Source organism: Notechis scutatus, chromosome 2 (genome assembly GCF_049901735.1).
Source record: "Notechis scutatus isolate UNSWTSFEM ecotype Mainland chromosome 2, rNotScu1.2, whole genome shotgun sequence".
Classification (NCBI taxonomy): Eukaryota; Metazoa; Chordata; class Lepidosauria; order Squamata; family Elapidae; genus Notechis; species Notechis scutatus.
The window spans coordinates 80,979,791-80,999,182 of NC_142010.1; the positions used below are offsets into that span (position 1 = coordinate 80,979,791).

The window sequence follows — 19,392 nt, forward strand, 5'->3', positions numbered from 1 at the left end:
TGGCCTTCCTTTCACTCAATTTAAGTGGGGGCTAGATAGCCAGATGTTTGCAATTTCTTAATTTTCATTTCTACATGATGAAGAGGTTGGACTTAGTGGCCTAAATGCCCCTTTCATCTTTAGAAAATAAGCCCATTTTTTCATTCTTTTTTTTTCACCTGAGGCAATCCAGAGATTCTCAATGGGTTGCAGTTATGCCACTAAAATGTCCAGAGCACCTATTCAAGCCACAAAAAGTTAAAAACATAAAACAAAAATTATACAAAAACCAACCAAATACAAAGAATAAAGATGGAATTGTTAAGCACCTGTATTTTTTCCTCCGTCTTACTTTTACTTTGAAAGTAGGTTCCTGTTCAGTTGGAGCACCACAATTCATAGCAGAAAGATGCAATTTCAACAGATCACAATAAGGAATTTGATTTGTAGGATTTCAAATAGCAGCTACTTCCAGAATCAACCAGATTCTGATGTCCCTTTGGTACTGAAATTTCAAGAAGCCAAAACTAGAACTGGGGAAGTTATACTTTCACTATAGTACACAATTTTCCAACTTTTTTAAGCTAGTGAACCTGTTAGTGAAAAAAAATGGAATTCCTGATCAAAAGATAAATCTCTAGTGATAGAAAATTATCTCCATGAATTCTTTTTTTTTAATTTTGTCCTGAATCTCTCAGGGAACCCCATCATATTCTTGTGGAACTCTATCAAACTCTTAAGGAACACAATTTGAAATAGCAATAGCACTTAGACTTATATACCACTTTATATGCTTTGCAGCCCTCTCTGAGTGGTTTTACGGAGTCAGCTATTGCCCCCAATAATCTGGGTCCTCATTTTACTCACCTCAGAAGGATGGAAAGCTGAGTCAACCTTGAGCCTGGAGGGATTTCAGCTGCCAAATTGCAGGCAGCCAATAGTCAACAGAAGCAGCCTGCAGTACACCACTCTAACCACTGTGCCACCGAGGCTATCCTGGCAAAGAATATAAGTGATCATCAGTAACAGACCTCTGACTTTTAATGTGAGGCAGCAAACTTTCTTGCCCCCTTCATATAGTCCTATGGTTTGGTCCAACTCCAAGCAGCAGACATTATCTTCAGTGTGCTTCCTAGAAAAATGACATCATCTAGATGTGAAAGGCTAGAGAAACATACAATTTCAATTTCCCCCCCCAATGACATGATAAAGTGTTTACAACCACATAGGGAGATGTTTCATAGGGATGGCTTGCCGGTAGAATTTCATTTCTAATAACCACTGAAATTAGTGTCATGTTAGCATAAAGAAAACAGAAAAATAGCCTGACCAAATCCATTTGTTCATCTAATTCAACATGACTCTATCAAATCGAGCTTGATTACTGAAGAGTTGATTCTTGGCACAAGAATGGAAATGGCTTTTCCACTGCCTTCTTTCTAGGTTGTTTTTTCAACTTCCCAGTCCAGCTCTGAGATTTTCTGGCGATCTTCCACCAGGAGAGGTTAGATCATTCAGCTAGATTGACATCAGCCAAGTCTGATAAGTGTTGTAGCTGCCCCAGTTATAGTGATGGTCATTATACAGTGATAGAGCATCACAGAATATGCAACACAATATGCTTAGATTTCAGGGTGTGGCAGAAAATGCAAGGCCCAGAGCTGCTCTCCTGAAAAGGAGAAATGCCAACTAACTCACTATCCTCTCTGAAAGAAAGCAGGTATGCCTGCAAAACTTTAAACTATTTCCTAACAACCAAAGCATAAATGTTATTCTGTGCTCAATCCTGGGAGGTTCAATTCACATTTAAATCCTATCCGGTTAGGATCACTTGTACTTTGCATTCTCTCCAGCTCTGTGTGAGGTTCATGCTATCCTTTCCTCCAATGTTATCCTCAAATTGAGCCTTGTGAGGTGCATTGAGCCGAGAGCCAGTGAGTTTCCCAAGAGTTTCAGCTAAAAGGGGTTTTATGGCAGGTTTCACCCCAGGTTTCTTTGGGGAAAGGGTGCGGGGGGGGACAGAGGAAGACTTCTTTTTCACCTTCATATTCTCTCCTTACATTGTGAGACCCACGAAGATACTTCGCTGCCTCAAGCAGAATCAGCTATTTTTGCTCGCTGTAAGTCCCTCCCTTTGGAGGGGGGAATTGCGAAATTGTTGAAAGTAACTGAGTCTATCTGCATATTAATGAGTCAGAGGAAAAGGGCAGCAGGAGCTGTTTTAAAAGAGGAGGAAAGCCTCCGTGCTCAGGCAGAGAGGAGCTGAAACTGGCGGGACGTGCAGGAAGAGACACAACAGAAACCAGGAGAGCAAAGCCGGACGAGTCAGTCACGATTCGTCCTTTGGCCTGGCTCCCCTCAAAGGCCAACTGACCCCCCACTATCTGAACAATCCCGGGGGGCAAAAAGAAAACAGGTTGACCCCGTGAGACCTAAGTGAACCCATTTCTAGGCTCTTCAGGTCTTACTATGAAGCTTTTGACCGCAGTTCTCCTCTTATTGGTCCTTGTAATCTGCTTTACCAGCGTAGAAGGTAAGTTACAGGTTCCTCACTAACCACCATCTCTCTCGCTCTGACGTTTTTTCCCCTCTCATCACTCACCGTAAGAGCAGATTGAAATACAACTGTGGTCCTTGGAAAGGCTTAGAAAAAGAAAAATGACAAGAGACCGCAGAATATAGCTTTGCAAAAATGAGAAATATCAGGAAAGCTCCCTTGAAAAGCCATGTCAGGTAGCCCTGATTGACATTTAATTTTTCAGCCAAAGTTTACTTCTTGGAATGACCAGTTTTGAATGGTGAACTCTTTCATAGTTTTGCACAATGGAAAAAATGAACAGAACTCAAAACAGATGAAGGTATCAAGAATTTTTAACATTTTGGTTTTGTTGGAAGGCTTGAATTGTTTGTTGTTAGATTTCTCTTTGGCCCAGCTTAGTACTTAGTACTAAAATTATTTTATTTGCAGTTTCTAGAGTGTAAAATGATGAATTTGGAATGCTTTTGGCATACTCTTTTAGTATTTATCAAAAAGGAAAGAAATTAATACCCATGAAAGTCATACTGTTTATTTTCCTTAAGCTTTTAGTTGACATTAAATTTCAACACAGCAGGTGCAGAATTAATAAGATGAGGTTATCACATGGCTTGTTATACACAAAGGTTGTAGTCCAGTGGGTCTACTTGGGAGTTAGCCCTACTAGATCTAATGGATCTAATTTATGTATATAAATAGAGACATTTACACATTTTCTGTCTACTTCAACTGAATGTAAACTGCTTAAGCATATGTTGGATTGAAGCCTTGATATAAAAATGTTTACAAATACAGCACTTGTTTTTTTAAAGTGAAACTATAAGCAAAACAAATGTTTCTGTAGATTTTAAAATAATATTTGAATTTAGTCCATACACAAATGGACACATACTTTTTGTCTTATAGGATCAAAATGCAAATGTTTAAGAAAGGGTCCGAAAATAAGATTCTCTGATATTCAAAAACTTGAAGAGCGGCCAAAATATCCATATTGCAAGGAACGAATGATCATGTAAGTTTTTTTAAACAGTGTTATATCTAAATCTAAGTCTGCTTTTCTGCAAATGTTAAAATGATAAAAATAATAAAATGTTTATTACAGAAGCATATCATATTCAGTGTAGCAAAATATCTGGAAACTTATTTTTTCTCTTACATTTAGAAAACATTGTTAATTAAGTGTAAACTACAAATTTATAATATGAGGTTAGAAATGCAATAAATCTTTTCAGTTGTTTATGTACCTGTATTTATTCGTGTATGTGTGGGCATAGTTTCCATATTCTGAATCTTAATCTTTACAGAAGCAATTAACCCAAAATATTTATTATAAAATGCTGCAGGACAGTGCAGCTATTTCAATCCTATTCTCTTAAGTGACGAAATCCCTTTAACTGTAATGTAATACTGAATACATTTATTTCGATTCCATTAAGCTCAGTGAGATGTACTGCTGCTAAACATTTGGACTTTATATAAGGAATCTATTTTAGCTGAGTAGAGCTGCTGATTTCAGTAGCCCAAATCGCCTTTACCTCTTTGGGGATTTATGCTAAATAGCATTACTTGCCAAGTCATTGTTAATCATGCCTGCTTTATATAATACTCACTTCTCACCCCTTTGACTGCCATATCAAAAACATGCTAATGAAATCTTCCTTAAAAAAAAAAAAGACGTAGAACTTTTTGTATAGGCTCTGAAACCCACTTAAGTAACAAATATAAATGTACTGGTCCTACTTTTTTAAAAAAGGGATAGTTGTAGGACATCAGAGCTCACTCTCTTCTGTGTCAACCGATGCAAGAAACAGAACCCTTCAGCAATATTGCCTTTTCTTCCAAGTGGTAAATCAAATATGAGAGATGGAGGAAAGTAGTAATAGCTGCTTTCAGATCCCATAATATCTTTCTTGTGATATGTTTCAGTAGTAGACTCCCCCCCACCCCAAAATGTTTACTAGATAAAGTATATAATGCCAAATAGCCGGTGGCTTCTTTTATTTTAGATGTGCATCACAGTGATATAACTCAGGAAACCACAGGTATTATTTCAGAAAAAGTCAGCAGAAGTTGGGAAAAAGGCTCTGTTGTTAGAATTAAGATTCACCTGCACCATCACCCTTTGAGGAAAAGAAGTAGCCAGTATGATATCTTTTTCCATACTGGATACTACCATGTAAAAACAGTCTCCACAGTAAAGATATTAAAAAGAGTCACTGCCTGATCACTTTTATCACTCTGTTGTGTCTCCTCATTGAAATGAGTGGCGTATGAATCAAAAGGCACAGTTTACCTCACTATTGTGTTGGAATGGTGGCAAAAGCAAACACTTTTCCACTTCTTAAGATTTTTTCCCCTACACTGTCATTTTTTTATGCTGTAGCAGGAAGAGAACAAGTTTGTCCAGAAAACAATGATTTGTAGGCAAAGAGAAATTTTATTCTGCATTGCTATTGTTTGAAAACTCCAAACAACACTCTCTGATGTTTCCTTTTAGTTTGTCTTCTGAACCAGTTGAATTTCTTTGCTTGATTTAATTACTGGTGATTTCTGATTTTTTTCAGATTGATAACTCCAAATTTTTCTCAGGAAAACCCATATATTACATGTGGTTTTAAATTTATTAATCTTTAAGACTTAAAAAAATACTGAAGTCTGAAGAAAGACAAACATGAAAAAGAGTCTTAAGATTTTTTTCACTGAATTTTTCCTTTCTGAATCCCTCTGGTTAGACATACAGATATTTTCTAATTTGTTGAGGGGTGGGAAAATGGATGAATTCAATACCAATACAACTAACTTACAATAATAAGTAAACATTTCATAAGACACTCAGTATGTAAACATTCAAAGAAATAGACTAATTTGTAGCCTGTTTATTAACTGACTCCTATAGCAGGATCAAACTGAAATAAGCTGAGCTCCTGTATTCATTAAAGTTATTTAAAATGGTGCTTTTAGTATTTCTGACACTTATTTAACTTGTCTGCATTGTTCTTCACTTCACATGCATTTTCTATAATGTGCCCACCCACTCTTACCAGGACCAAAATAGGGATTAAACAGATGTTCATTTTTTTAATAAATTGGCTCTCACTCTGTTTTATTATAATCTATTAGAATCATTCCTAAAACTAATTTTGGAACTGGCATATACACACGTACACTTCATCACAGTTCAAAGTTCAGAGGTGGGTGTTATCTGGATTATTCATGTGCTGTGTGCATCAAACCCCTTTACCTCTGTGCTCTGAATGTGAAGCACTTCTGCACACTGCTAACCAGCGTGACCGGAGACATAAGTTAAAATGTTCAGATCTTAGGACAATGCATATCTACAGAGATTTTTGCAAAATCAAAAAATTAAAAATAATTGCAGTGGATTGTTAATGTATTGTTTCTTCTTTTCAAGTAATATCAAATTGTTTAATATACCATAAAAAATTCTTGTAGCTGGGAAGAATGTGCCTTGCCAAAGCAATTTCTTCCACTCTGTTCTGAATCACTATAATTTCTTTCACAGCTCTGTACTCAGTCTGGTATACGGCAGTTAAATAAGTTTATCGTAAATATTTAAGATAGTTCATAACCATCAAATTATATATTTTATATATTTATATATTTTATATATATATAGTTATTTGGAAGTAAATCCCTTCAATTCATAATTTCTCAGTAAATTTCAAAAATAGCAGATTCAAGATTTTCTGATATATTATTTGTTTAAAATATGCAATATCTGCCAAAAATTGTAGTTGAAACTATGTAATGCATTACATCCATGAAACCCAACAATACAAAATGTAGCTGGAGCATAAATTTTATTCACCTGAATAAAAAAGACTAAGTTAAAATAAAGTTATGGCAGGGGTGGAGGTCAATAAAACAAGCTAAATGGGCAGAGAATCTTTTCCGAACAAAAAAATATCTTTGCATACAGATGAAATTTAATCCAATTGCATGGGCTTCTGGGAATAATATTAACCCTGTAACTTTAGGCTGAATCTAGCATGTTGTTCCACAATTCCTTTTACCAAAGTTCTAGAATTCAGGGTATGCTCTCTTTGAACTTGATTCTATATATAGCCTTTCCTTAACCTGTCCCACCCCAAAAGCGTTGCAATTTTTCTTTCCCAAATTCCCAGCCACCAGGAATAGGCTGGGAATTACAACCCTCCTAAGAGTAGCAGTTTAGGGATTTTTTTTTTGGTGGACTATATTAAATATTCTGTGTTTACTGAGAGAAAACCAAAAACAGGGATTTTTCTATGCATAACTGTTCAAACCTGCAATACAGGGGTGATGATCAACTAAGAGCTAATGGATATGGGATAGGTGAGAAGAGCAGAATTTTAGAACTACCTTACCCTGAGATTGTATACCCAGCCTTTCTGGGCAAGAGAACTGAGAATCAGTGATCCAGACATCGGTATAATAAAATAGTAAATATATGATAAATGCAATATTATAATTGAAGACCAGCCATAAAAATGTAATGCATCCATTCAATGCATCCATGGTCATAATCTTGAAGCAATATTAAAATGAACTATCTGCATAAGCTGAATTAGTTGCTAATACACAACAATGGAATCACCCCAAAACTGGCAGAATTATAACAGAATTATATTATAGAAGAAGTTGTATAAAATGTTGATAAATTGGGCCAGTGCAAAAATATGTGTCCTACCAACTCTGCTTCACAAGGGTCATGCAATTTCCCTTCCAACAAGAGAAAGTTGTCTTTAGAAATTCTCAGAAAGAAAGAAAAAATTGGCTCCCTTAGAACAGCGATTTGTTGGCATTTGTTAGTATGGAATCCTCAAGAGCTTAGTGTGAAATTTTGGATCAGGAAAGGGATGGTTTGGCCATCCGGGATTGGGGGGGAAGGGGGGAACTACCTTTTATGGGAAATAAACTCAGAAGATAGTGACAGGAAGGGAGGTGTCCTCCTCTCTTGCTCCCCGCTCCGTAGTCCCCAAATATCAGCTTTCATGTGAAAATCAGGAAAGGCCTGTTCCAACTGCTTCTGTGGTCCAGTGTGCCAGTGACCTCCTTTTTCTGACAGGTCCTGAGAAATGTTCAAACTTCCAGAAGGTATGGAGGTAGCTCTTTCCCAGTCCACTTGCATAGACAGTTATGTCTCCATTACATCAGTGACCTGAAGCTGACAAAGGGTTCAGAAACGTGCATCAGCATAACAAAAGCAGTGCGAGGCTTTCCTGCCTGAGCATTGGCTGCCAAGGACTCGAGTCTGGGCTGCCTGATGGGAAAACCAAACAACAGTGTGCTCTCACAAACAAAATGCCAGCAGAAGTGGCCAGCAGAAAAACAATCACAAGCTTTTTTAGGATGGGTATGAGGGAGCTTGAATGCCAGAATTTTTAGAAGCTCGGCCAGATCTGGCAGTCGAAGGGAAAAGCAGAAGTTCTGAGGTAGGAATATAACTGAAATGCCCATTAGAGAACATTTTCATTCTTTGCTAAAAACAGCAAAAACAAAACAAAAAAATCCTCTCATAGTAAGCCTCTGAGCATGCAGTCTTGACATCCCTTCTATTTTTTCTATTTTTCACAAGACAAAAACACTTGAGGTTGTTTTTTTTTTAATTTTATTAGATCATCCTAAAACTTAGTTGCCTACCAGACTGGGACATTTGCCCTTTCTTTCTGTTTCCAGTTTCTTCTTCTCTGTTGCAATGTAAACCTTGTCTAAAAATAATTGTTTTGAATAGGAATAAGGTTGCAATCTCAAACTAAATTCAACAGGACTTCAGAATTGAAAATGTTCATGCTTTTATATGTTAATTCAATGTCATTGTATAGAGTGTACATTTTATCTTATGAATTTAATTTGTAAACTTTTTTTAATAATCTTTTAGGAAAATGTTTAAATATAAAAGTTACACTACATATTAATGATGTCTTAGAGCTTGGCAATGCTTCTCAGTTTTCCCTCCCTTTTTACCTTGAATTTTCATTTAGAAAAGAAATCAGGTATGTAAATAAATAAATAAATAAATTTCCTATAACAAGTAATTAAATCACAATCAGAGAGAAAAATATTGTAAAATTGACTCTGTCGGGATTCTTCAAGTTAAGATATGTCTGTCCTAAAGACACTAGTGTGATATGTGAAACCAATCCATCTATAGATTGATTAATTTTAGTTCATTGAATAATGATGATTACTAATTTCAGGCACCCTGCTAATCTATAAACCAAAGATTATAACCTACAAAGAAAGACATAATACTGCTCCCTAAGCCTAACCAAACAAGATGCCTTTATATGATATGCAGTATGAACTATGTTACTATCACTCATGAATAAGAAGCACAACTGAAACATTCTGTCTGTGTATATGTATGTATGTATGTATGTATGTGTATATGTATGTAGGTCTAGGTGTGTTCGGGTCTTTTCCCATTTAAGATTAAATTTACACGGGGAAAGACTGGAACAAACCTAGACCTACATACCTGTACCCGTGAAAATCTACGAAAACATCTATGTGTGTGTGTGTGTGTGTGTGTGTGTGTGTGTGTATTCTTAAGTTTTCACGGGTACTTACATGTATGGCATTCAGCTTTGTTCGGGTATTTTCCCACGTCATTGTAGTTGTGCTTTTAAAGTTGTAGCAACGTTTCGGCAGAATCTCATCTGCCATCATCAGGCTTCTGTATAGTGTTTGTCTATACAGAAGCCTGATGATGGCAGATGAGATTATGCCAAAACGTTGCTACAACTTTAAAAGCACAACTATAATGACTTGGGAAAATACCTGAACAAAGCTGAATACCATACATATAGATACCCGTGAAAACTTAAGAAAACATACTATATATATATATATATATATATATATATATATATATATATATATATATATATATATATATATATATATATATACACACACACACACACACACAACACACACACACACATACAACACACACACACACACAGAGAGAGAGAGAGAGAGAGAGAGAGAGAGAGAGAGAGAGAGAGAGAGAGAGAGAGAGACATAAAGAGTCACACAAAGCGCTGGGGATTCATTAAAGTTTTTAACAAAATGATTGTTTGGTATGGTTATGTTCTAACATGGAATTTTACACAAACTTCTAGAAGAAAGGAGGCCAAGGGAAATGAGGCCACAGTGCACCAAAAAAATCCATGAGAAAATAAGCAGGCCTTTGCTGTGACAGAAAAAAACACAAGAACTAGAGCTGAACAATATTGTCGAGGTGGTTGCCACGGCAAAGATCAGGAATGCTACATTAAGCTTTTATCACTTTAAAGTTATGCTGGGAGTGGAGAGCAGCAGAGTACTGAAAAATCTTCTGGTTCTTATGAAGGCTCGTTATATAGAACAGAAAGATACATACATAAAAATTTCCATTTCTGGCCTCTAAATATGGGAAATGTTATTTATGTGCACCAAAAATGAATGTAATGCATAGAAGAGCTTGTGGGATATAAAAATAGATCCACCTAGCATCTGAATCTTGACAGTGGTGATCCATGCTGCTTTAGAGATTTGTTCTTTTCTCTACCATTTAACTCTTTGTCTAGTTAAGAACTTGATTGCCAGAAAGATGGACCAAGCACATCCAGATATTCTATTCTCCCAACTACAATTCTCGAACAGAATTTTAACAGCATTAACAGCACTGCAGTCTGTTTACCAGTGCATGAATAGCAATAACAATAGCACTTAGACTTATATACAGCTTCATAGTGTTTTACAGCCCTCTCTAAGTGGTTTACAGAGTCAGCATATTGCCCCCAGCAATTTTGGGTCTTCATTTTATCCACCTCGGAAGGATGGAAGGCTGAGTCAACCTTGAGCCTAGTGGGATTTGAACTGTCAAGTTGCAGGCAACCGATAGTAAGCAGAAGTAGCCTGCAGTACTGCACTCTAACCACTGCGCCACCACAGATGAACTGTGACTTACCGGTACTTAAAGTGGAAGGTTCTGCCTAATACCAAAATTGCATGCAACAATGCAATAAAGGTTTCAGGTGTTGAGAGAAAAACACAATTAGAGAAATATAATAATAGAGAGAAATACAGCCATTACACAAAATAGCTCTGAAGAAAGTAATGATCTACTATGACTTTCCAGATATCCCAATACTCCCAATATATCCCAACAGGCCCAGCCATGCTCAGTAATAAAGGATGTTTTGAGAAATGTAGATTAGCAACATCTGGAAAGACAGTTTGCCCAATGCTTGTAGCAGAAAAAGATAGTTAACTAATTATGGTTGTCCCAAAGATGCTTTTTTCAAGAGGCGACTAAACTTTCTGGTTTTTCTGAAGAAGTTTCATTCCTCATCCGAGAAGCTTCTTCACCTGAAGAATGAGAAACTAATTATAGTGTTAACAAATCTTTTTGTTAAAATTGTAGGAGCCACTCCAAACTGTACTCACAAATTGGTTTTTATTTCAGAGTCACAATGAAATCACGATTCCGAGGTGGCCATCAATACTGCTTGCATCCTAAACTCCCAAGTACAAAAAGATTACTTAAGTGGTATACAATATGGAAAGAAAAAGAAAGGTGGGTAATTGATTATATGCAGGTGAGGATAACTATCTAGCCTTATTATAACAGGAGGGCTTTCTTGATAACCAAATTCGCTCATTTAGAAAAAATGTTGTCTCTGACACATGTTTGAGTCAATGTTACAGTGACAAGCATGCTAGGTGTCACTCTTAGATACAGGTTCAATGTAACTTGAAAAAAAGTTATGCAACTGAAAAAAAGTGTAATACATTAAATGACAGATGAATGTGTTTATATTTCTGCTGAAGTAAGTTCTCCTTTGAAAGTCAACTATGTCTAGGCTAGAAACTGTGGGAGACCATGAGTTCTAGCGCTGCCTTAGGTCCAAAACCAGTTGGATGATTTTAGGCCCATCACCCTTCCCTCCACCTCTCTCAGCCCTAGGAAGGAAGCAATGGCAAACCACATCTGAAAAACCTTGCCAAGAAAACTGAGGGTCTACTCCTGTAGTTGCCTGGAGTCAAAACTGACTCGAAAGCATACCCACACAAACAAAAACCTTCTGCTTAAGCCTGGAGCCAGTGTGTTAAACATTGCCTGCCTACCTTCTTACTGACTAACAGGCTACTCCAGATTTTAATTATCAATCAAATCCAGCAAGCAGTTTATGACAAAGTATTAATATAAGGATGATGACTAATATTTTAGTCACGTTTTATGCATGCAATATGAACCATAAATTATGCTGGTCTTTTCCTGCTAATATGTGTATGTGTGTGTGTATTCGTGTTTGTATGTGTGATAGGTGGTCAAAGTGTGTAGGGAATGAGCAGGAAGCAATGTTTATTATTTTTCAAAAGCTGTTGTAAATGCAATGCATTCTGCATTTCTACTTCTGCCACACAATTCTGTTTCACAAGATTCTTGCAGTGGATGCGGGGGAGGAATAAACCAAAGATTAAAGAAAATAAGAGAAAAAGGAGCTCCACACAGTTTTAATTTTTATCCTACCCATTACACAAATGGAGTCCCATTTTTTTTCCTGAGGAGGAGACAGTCCTAGGGAGACTTTTAAAAAAAAATAAAAATAAAAACCTTTGGAAAACTGATGTCTTACCCTTTGAATTATCTTTCTTATTATGCTTGTGTAGTGGATTGAAAAAGATCCTCTGCTTATGCTTTGCTAAAATCCTTTAATAAAACTGAGTTCCAAATTTTAGCTACAACCCTGAATTTGCCTAATACTAAAATCAATTTTGATTTAAGAATTTTGCTTACAGATTATATTTTGCACAAAGCTCAGAATGAATTGAAGTTAAACAACATGCTTCAGGAAAGATCCACCTATATCTGGAATTTCTTCATATATAAACAGAGCTTTCACCTAATCAAATATTTTAAAAGTCTTTTTGTAACCTAGTAATTTCAGATGTGCTGGGCTATTGTTTTCAAACTTGCCACCCATTTCTTCCCAGAAGTGCGGTAGTTGACCAAACACATCTGATGCAGAGGTGGTATTCAGCAGGTTCTGACCAGTTCTGGAGAACCGGTAACGGAAATTCTGAGTAGTTCGGAGAACCGGAAAATACCACCTCTGACTGGCCCCGCCCCCATCTATTCTTTGCCTCCGGAGTCCCAGCTGATCGGCTGGGTCTTCTTTTGTTGCTCTGCACAGGAGAATGGAGCTGGAAAGGGGTGGGGTGGGGAGGGAATGGGGATTTTACAGTATCCTTCCCCTGCCACGCCCACCAAGCCATGCCCACCAAGCCACGCCCACAGAACTGGTAGTAAAAAAAATTTGAATCCCACCACTGATCTGATGGGTATTGATTTTGGCAGAGCATTGTGTTACTATCTAAAGATACCATGAAAGTAAAAGCTGAAATGTCTTCTGGGTCAACCTGAACTCTATAATTCTGTTACAAACAAATTGCTGCAGTGCTCCCAATGGCAGGTTTGGAGGGATGCTTCCCCTACTTTATCAAGAGCTCTTTGGATTAATTGGCATAATTCTGCTAGGGGTAACGTAGTTAAAATCTCCAGACCTGGATCACATTTGGAATCCTGAGAGAAGCCATTTTGTTAGAGTCACAAAGTTGATATTAATAGGCATATATAGTCTCTGAATTAAGTGATTTTATAAATGCCCTCAAGAAAGGTACTTCCGCAAGAAATCTCCTCTCTAACTCGGAAGGGGGAAATTAGTTGCTCATGTGAAACATTATCAGGTGAATATTTAGAAGTCTGAAATTATCTTTTTTAGTTAGGTCACATAGAGGGAAGTAGAGAAATGGAAATTTTAAAAAGGGATATTCTTTAATTTGCTTAATGTATCAGTTTAATGTTGCCATTCTAATTAAAAGCGTAGGCACAGAATGTTGTTATAATATCTGGAAAAGTCACAGAACTGGGACAGATGGGTTTTTTTTTTAAGTATAACATTTGTCCAAAATGAAAAGAAAGTTCTGACTGATATGGACCAAGATTTGTTACAGGTTCAGTTTTGGCAAGGAATAAGATGTTTGGAATATTCAGTCTATATGCCTCAAATAAAAAAATAATTGCAACTATATCCCTGAACATGAGAAGAAGATCTGTTTTCTAGTATACATGACTATGTAAAGATCTGTCCTTCCATTCAGCTACTGCAGGACAAACAGTTATAACTGCAAGAACAATCTTTTAACATTAGACTTCTGATTTTTTGAAAAACCAAAAGTTCTACTTGTAGAAGTATGGCATGTTGCATCTAGAATCATGTCATAATATAGAATTGTGAATTAGATTAGATTAGAACGGTGACTTCTAATCCTGTTTTAGGCATGAAAGCCGGTTGGGTAACTTTGGGCCAGTCCCTCTCTTTCAGCCTAATTCCTCTCACGGGGTTGTTGTGGGGAAAATAAGAGGAGTATTAAGTGTGTTCACACCTTGAGTTATTTATGACAAAAATAATAAAAGTGGGATAAAAAAAATATTAAAAAATTCAAATATTTCATTACCATCTTTTTACTGCATCTCTGGCTTAGCAATTGTGCACCAGTACTATAAATCTTTGTCCAGTTATCCAATGTAACATAAGTATCCTTCAAAAACCTCTTCCTAGGTGAATATCCCCAGGATCACACAACAAAAACCCTTGTGGTTAGAGAACAAATTAAATGCCTGTTTCCCAGGTGAAAAGGCCAGAAGATTGCTTTTCTGTATAAAAGATGAATAGAGACTTGGGTAAATAGCCATTTCCTTCAGCATTCTGGTTCAATGAGCTTTGGCACACCTGCCCTGAGGTGAAACAGCAGAAGCAGATGAACTTCTAGGAACAAAGGGCCTGATTGCCTACCTAGTTCCCCTTTGATAAAAGCTCAAAATACAATCAAAACACTGAAAGTACTCTTTGGAAAACATACTCCTGCTTCCCATAAGAAAGGAGGGTTTTTATTAGCAGACATTAGGCAGAGCCAAGCACTTAATGTTTAAATTGTATATTAGAAACTTCTGAAGGTTTTAAAGATCTGCAAGTGTTATATCTAAAAATAATTGATGATTTTAATTATGATTTTGCTGGTTATGTAAACAGATAAATGCAACGCTAGGAGGTAAAAAAAAATCCAAGTAAAAATTGAGTGGTGTTGTAACAAATTTGCTTCTTGTTACAATTTAGTCCCACTAATAAAGTAAATAAGCTCACATTTGTTATTTCACCTTTTTAACCATGGTTATGAATAGCAAATTCTTAGCCTTTAGTAGCATTTTTGGTGTGTCTTTTTTGGACCAAAACTAGTAGTTACATAGTCAGTGCTGGATTCTATCAGGTGTGCCATGGATTATTGGTATCTATAATGAGAAAGACCTTGGGAGACAGGGCAAAGAGATGCTGGTCAGATAAGGAGCAGCATATCCCGCATAATGGGTGGAACAAGAGGCTCAGAAGAGACCCTAAGTGTTCTACAGGAAAATTGTACTTTCAGATTTGTAAGATTCGGTTAATATGTAACAGGGATAAATGTGTGTTGTGCCAGATAGCTTACTTGAAATGGGTCATAGAATATAGTCGGGGTGGAATTCAAATTTCTTAACAACCGGTTCTGTGGGCGTGGCTAAGTTGGTGAGTGTGGCTTGGTGGTCATGTTATTGGCTGGGCGTGGCCAACTCAATATCACTCACATCGAGGCACACATCTCCTTGCCTGGCCTCTCATGACTGTGGAGATGCTGCAACAGTTGTTGCAGTGTGAAAAATGGTCATGTCACTTTTTTCAGTGCCATTGTAACTTTGAATGGTCACGCAACACAAGCAAAGTACCAACAAAGGAGGGGAAAAAAACTCCAGAGAAGTTCCTGAGACAGGAAGTCTAGTCCTGCCAAGAATGTAATAAGGGTTAACGGAGAGGCAGTTTCTGTAAGCATCACCAGAATATTTCCTTCCTGCCTTCCTTACAGGATTAGGCCAGTAATTTCTTCTAACAACCGCTAGAATCCCACCCCTGAATATAGTGTCCTATTTTCTATATTCACTATAGAATATAGTGGCCAATATGTATGGGAACATCAAATAGGAATGGTTGACTTGGTTAATTTACCCCTGGAGCTTGTGTCCCCATGAAACACAAATGAACAAGAAATTCTAGCCATTCTGTTGTGAGAAATATTAGAATATTGGCCTGTTTTGCATATCTTCTCCTCCAAATAGAGAAGTGTAAAGAAGGAACAGCTGAAAAAGCAATAATCCTTACAACACTCACTCACAGCCAAGGGCTAGCCATACAAACATTTCAACCATCCTAACTTGAGCTCTGTCCCTTTATGATGTTGTGATGCCATACATGCATATAAAGAGAGTAGAGCTTGCCTCATATTCATGCAACACTGGTTTGGTCATTTGAACAAAAATATCTAACCTTGCAGATGCCTCTGACTAAACCATACCTATTGCTGCCTACATGACAAACAGGGAATGGCAGGTGATATCATCCAGCCTTGCCCATACTCTCCAGGCCTTCCTTAGAAAAAGTGGTGAGGATGTGACATTCTCAATATAGAACTGCCAAGAGATATGGCTGTGTGAGTGATAGGCTGGGTTAAGGATGTTGTGGGAACAGAGCAAACAAATCTAAGAGACATTTCACTATGAATTAATACAATAATGTATGAAGGAGTTCTCAGTCAAAACACTGAACTTGGATTGACAGCTATACTTTGTAAAATATTTACATTTTTGTTTTATTAAACAGTTTTTGCCCATTCTCAGTATATATAGTATATTATTAAAATAAAAGCTATAAATCACAGCAATTGTATATAAACAAGCAGGCTTCTAAGCTTAATCAACTGCTATTGAACTTGAAGAGTTTAATTTCAAAACACAAGCTTCTTGAAGCAGCTTCTAAATCTCTTCCTATATTGAATCTCCCATTCTGTATTTCCTAATGTGCTGTTGTCCAGCTGTTTACATATATCTTTCAAAACAGTTTAGATATGCAATGACAAACCACAGCAACATTACAAAACTCATAATTAAGCTAACATTGACATAACACAAAATATTAGCATTGTCTTAAACATATATAAAAAGCTAATTTTGTTAACCACCACTTCAAGAGGCAATATGCCACTGAATAGCACTAACTACTGAACAGTAATAGTTGGAGACAATAATGAGAACTGATATTGCTGTTCACAGAATCATCATATATCACTTTTCACCAATTGGTCCAATACTTCACCCAATGCACAAATTTACTTCTATAGCATCCCTGGCCAATGGCCATACAAATTCTGTTTTAATACTTCCAGCAAGTTGATTAAGTAGCATAAGACTTAGAAAGAGAACATAGGCCGAAGTTCATGGGACCATTCCCCATGGTAAAGATCATCAACCCAGTCATGGTGCAATTGAAGTTGCCCCAATTGTGAGTAAAGACTAATAGCATGAGAGAATTGATCCCTGCGCCTACACCTCCTGCAAGCTCATGGACACAGGATTGTCAGGACTCTGGTAGTTACTCCAATTAAATCATGAGCCTCAAGCCACACTCCCAAAACTTCAAAGGATTAGAAGTTAACATGCCGGCATTAGCCTGGGCGTAGCCGACTCTGAGATACGTAATTCACGGTCACCCTTGATCCTGCTTTTCCCCCCACCCCTCTGGGTGTATCATCCAACGAAACACGTCCATATCCAAAAGTCATCAGTTATGCTCTCCAATTGGATTTTCACGGGGCAGAAGCTTCAGTCATCTGATCAGTCTCTGAAGAAAATATGAATGGAATGTACTTTCGATTCCACACTGCTGCATGCTCTTTGAACCCCCCCTTCTTTCTGTTGACAACTATAAAACGTGTATACAAAATGTTTTATGAGTTGACACAAGTTAGATCTCATCTGCCCAAGAAGGCTGATGGATCAGTGCTTTGAATTTTAATTTACTGAATAGCTTATAGGGTTGTTTCACTGTTTGGTCAAGCTAATTTCTTACTTTTGTGTTTTCAGAGTTTATGAAGAGTAAGAGAGTGATGTCTAGTAGAAGTGTGATTGATTAATTGATGGGCAGAAGAAAGATGGACAACAAAGATGACTTCTCACAAGACACAACTCAACATCTATGTTAATTATAAAGCACTTTTCTTGTTACCAAGGATCACTTTTTACATTTTATAGCTGCAAAAAAGCCACCAGATTTCATAAGTGTCTTTCTATATTAGATCCTATACATGCCTCCTTTCTAGTGAAAAATATCATGAAACTTAATATTCATTTAAAATGTATTTGTATAATCTTAATTTCATAACTGTTTTGTTCCTATGACTGGATATTGGGCTTTATAAGCTCATAAAATTAATCTTAATTTCTCAAAAACAAAATCTAGAACAGTCACTCTTTTTTAGCATGGCGAGGGCAAGTTTTTAGTCCACAATAAACATTTCTGGTGTATCCTTTTCTATGGAATGAGAGGGGCTAAACTAGGGATCATTCTGTACATTGATATCTACTGCTGTAAAATTTGGAAATAAGGTTTCTCATTACAAAATTGATAAAAGCTGTTTGTTTTCTAATCCCTGAAGGTGGGATAATATAAAATATATTACTCATACTCTTTTGGTGGATAAAAATATTTCTAAAGCAGTTAATATGGAAAAGAAACTTTTCTTACCTGAAGTTCTTTTGAAGTTTGCAATTTTGCGTTGTGATATCTTCAGGTTTCTTGTGTATGATTTGTTAGATTTGTAGCTTAGAATTATCCAAAAATGTACCTTATTATTGGGAAGGGATTAAGTTTCTGATAAGGGAATGGACATTTAAGTTTTAGTCATAAAGCAACAATCTGTCATTTCGAATGTAATCGTTTCACTGGTAAGCAGTACATTCCTCTTTATAAAAAATACAAGTAACAAAACTATCTTTTCAATTGTAAATATACTATAGGAGATTTCCCTATATTATCTTTCTGTATAATGTATTGTACTGCTAAGTTATCATACACTATTTAAATGTTTGAAATATTTAGGGAATTGCATGCAGATTTCATATTTCTTTCTATGACAAACGGAACGCAAGGAATAAAATACATTTTAAAGGCTGGTGGCTAATTTTCATTGGATTCAACATTTGGGACTCTAATAAACAATTTCTGGATTAGGCTGTTAAAGGTCAATCTCCTGTTATTAAGGCCACTAGAATTTGGAGAAAGTCCCATATTCACAGGGAAGTATCTTGCATTTAAGCGCACTTACCCATATTTTTTAAAAAACTGTTCAGACATTAAAAAAGAATGCCATCAATCCCAAAGATGGATTCAGATTTTTTTTAACTGTTACTTCTATTTCATTGCCTTGTTCCCCCTTTTGCAAAGTTTATCTAGTTGCACAAAGGAGCTTAATAAAATCGTCTCTTTTTTTAATTCCAGATGTTGTAAATACATCATTTCACAACATCAAGGGGATAATGTACGGTTCGTGTGGAGTTTCCTCTCCAATAGTAGTACGGTGAGGCAAAAGTACACACACTTGTAGCACAAAGGATCCATGTGTCCAATGTCACACTATTCAACAGAACACTTGTTCTGCCCTCCTCTCTATTCTGAAGCATATGGGAAGAAATAAACCTATTGGGTGATATTAGCTTTGCTCTGCCATATACACAAATGCTTATAAATTAAGGGTAAGGGGAGAACTGAACAGAGTAAACGCAGTTGGGAGGACAGGTAGAAGACACCAGTAAGGCACTAAGAAGATAAAAATGGATTTGGAATACCTTAGGACCTGCAAGTATTTGTGACAGATTACTTTACTGCCAAGAAAGTTTGGGATCAGGATAAGATCAAAGAAGTACTAGGCTGGACTCTATTATTCTATCAATGAATATCAAT

General features: G+C 36.7%; 1 protein-coding gene across 1 annotated transcript; it reads left to right on the top strand.

Moving 5' to 3' along the window:
* Nucleotides 1–2,035: 2,035 nt before the first annotated feature.
* CXCL14 (C-X-C motif chemokine ligand 14) lies at nucleotides 2,036–18,929 on the top strand. Its single transcript, XM_026687019.2, has 4 exons — nucleotides 2,036–2,512; nucleotides 3,422–3,527; nucleotides 10,974–11,084; nucleotides 17,517–18,929. Exons 1-4 carry the CDS (start codon nucleotides 2,449–2,451, stop codon nucleotides 17,530–17,532), a joined length of 297 nt encoding a protein of 98 aa, XP_026542804.1. The 5' UTR covers nucleotides 2,036–2,448; the 3' UTR covers nucleotides 17,533–18,929.
* Nucleotides 18,930–19,392: the final 463 nt, after the last annotated feature.

Bases quoted from the DNA above. Each gene is read 5' to 3' on its own strand.
- CXCL14 (XM_026687019.2), top strand. From the start codon at position 2,449: ATGAAGCTTTTGACCGCAGTTCTCCTCTTATTGGTCCTTGTAATCTGC. The intron at 2,513-3,421 runs GTAAGTTACAGG...TTTGTCTTATAG, and splicing joins CTGCTTTACCAGCGTAGAAG to GATCAAAATGCAAATGTTTA. The intron at 3,528-10,973 runs GTAAGTTTTTTT...TTTTTATTTCAG, and splicing joins TGCAAGGAACGAATGATCAT to AGTCACAATGAAATCACGAT.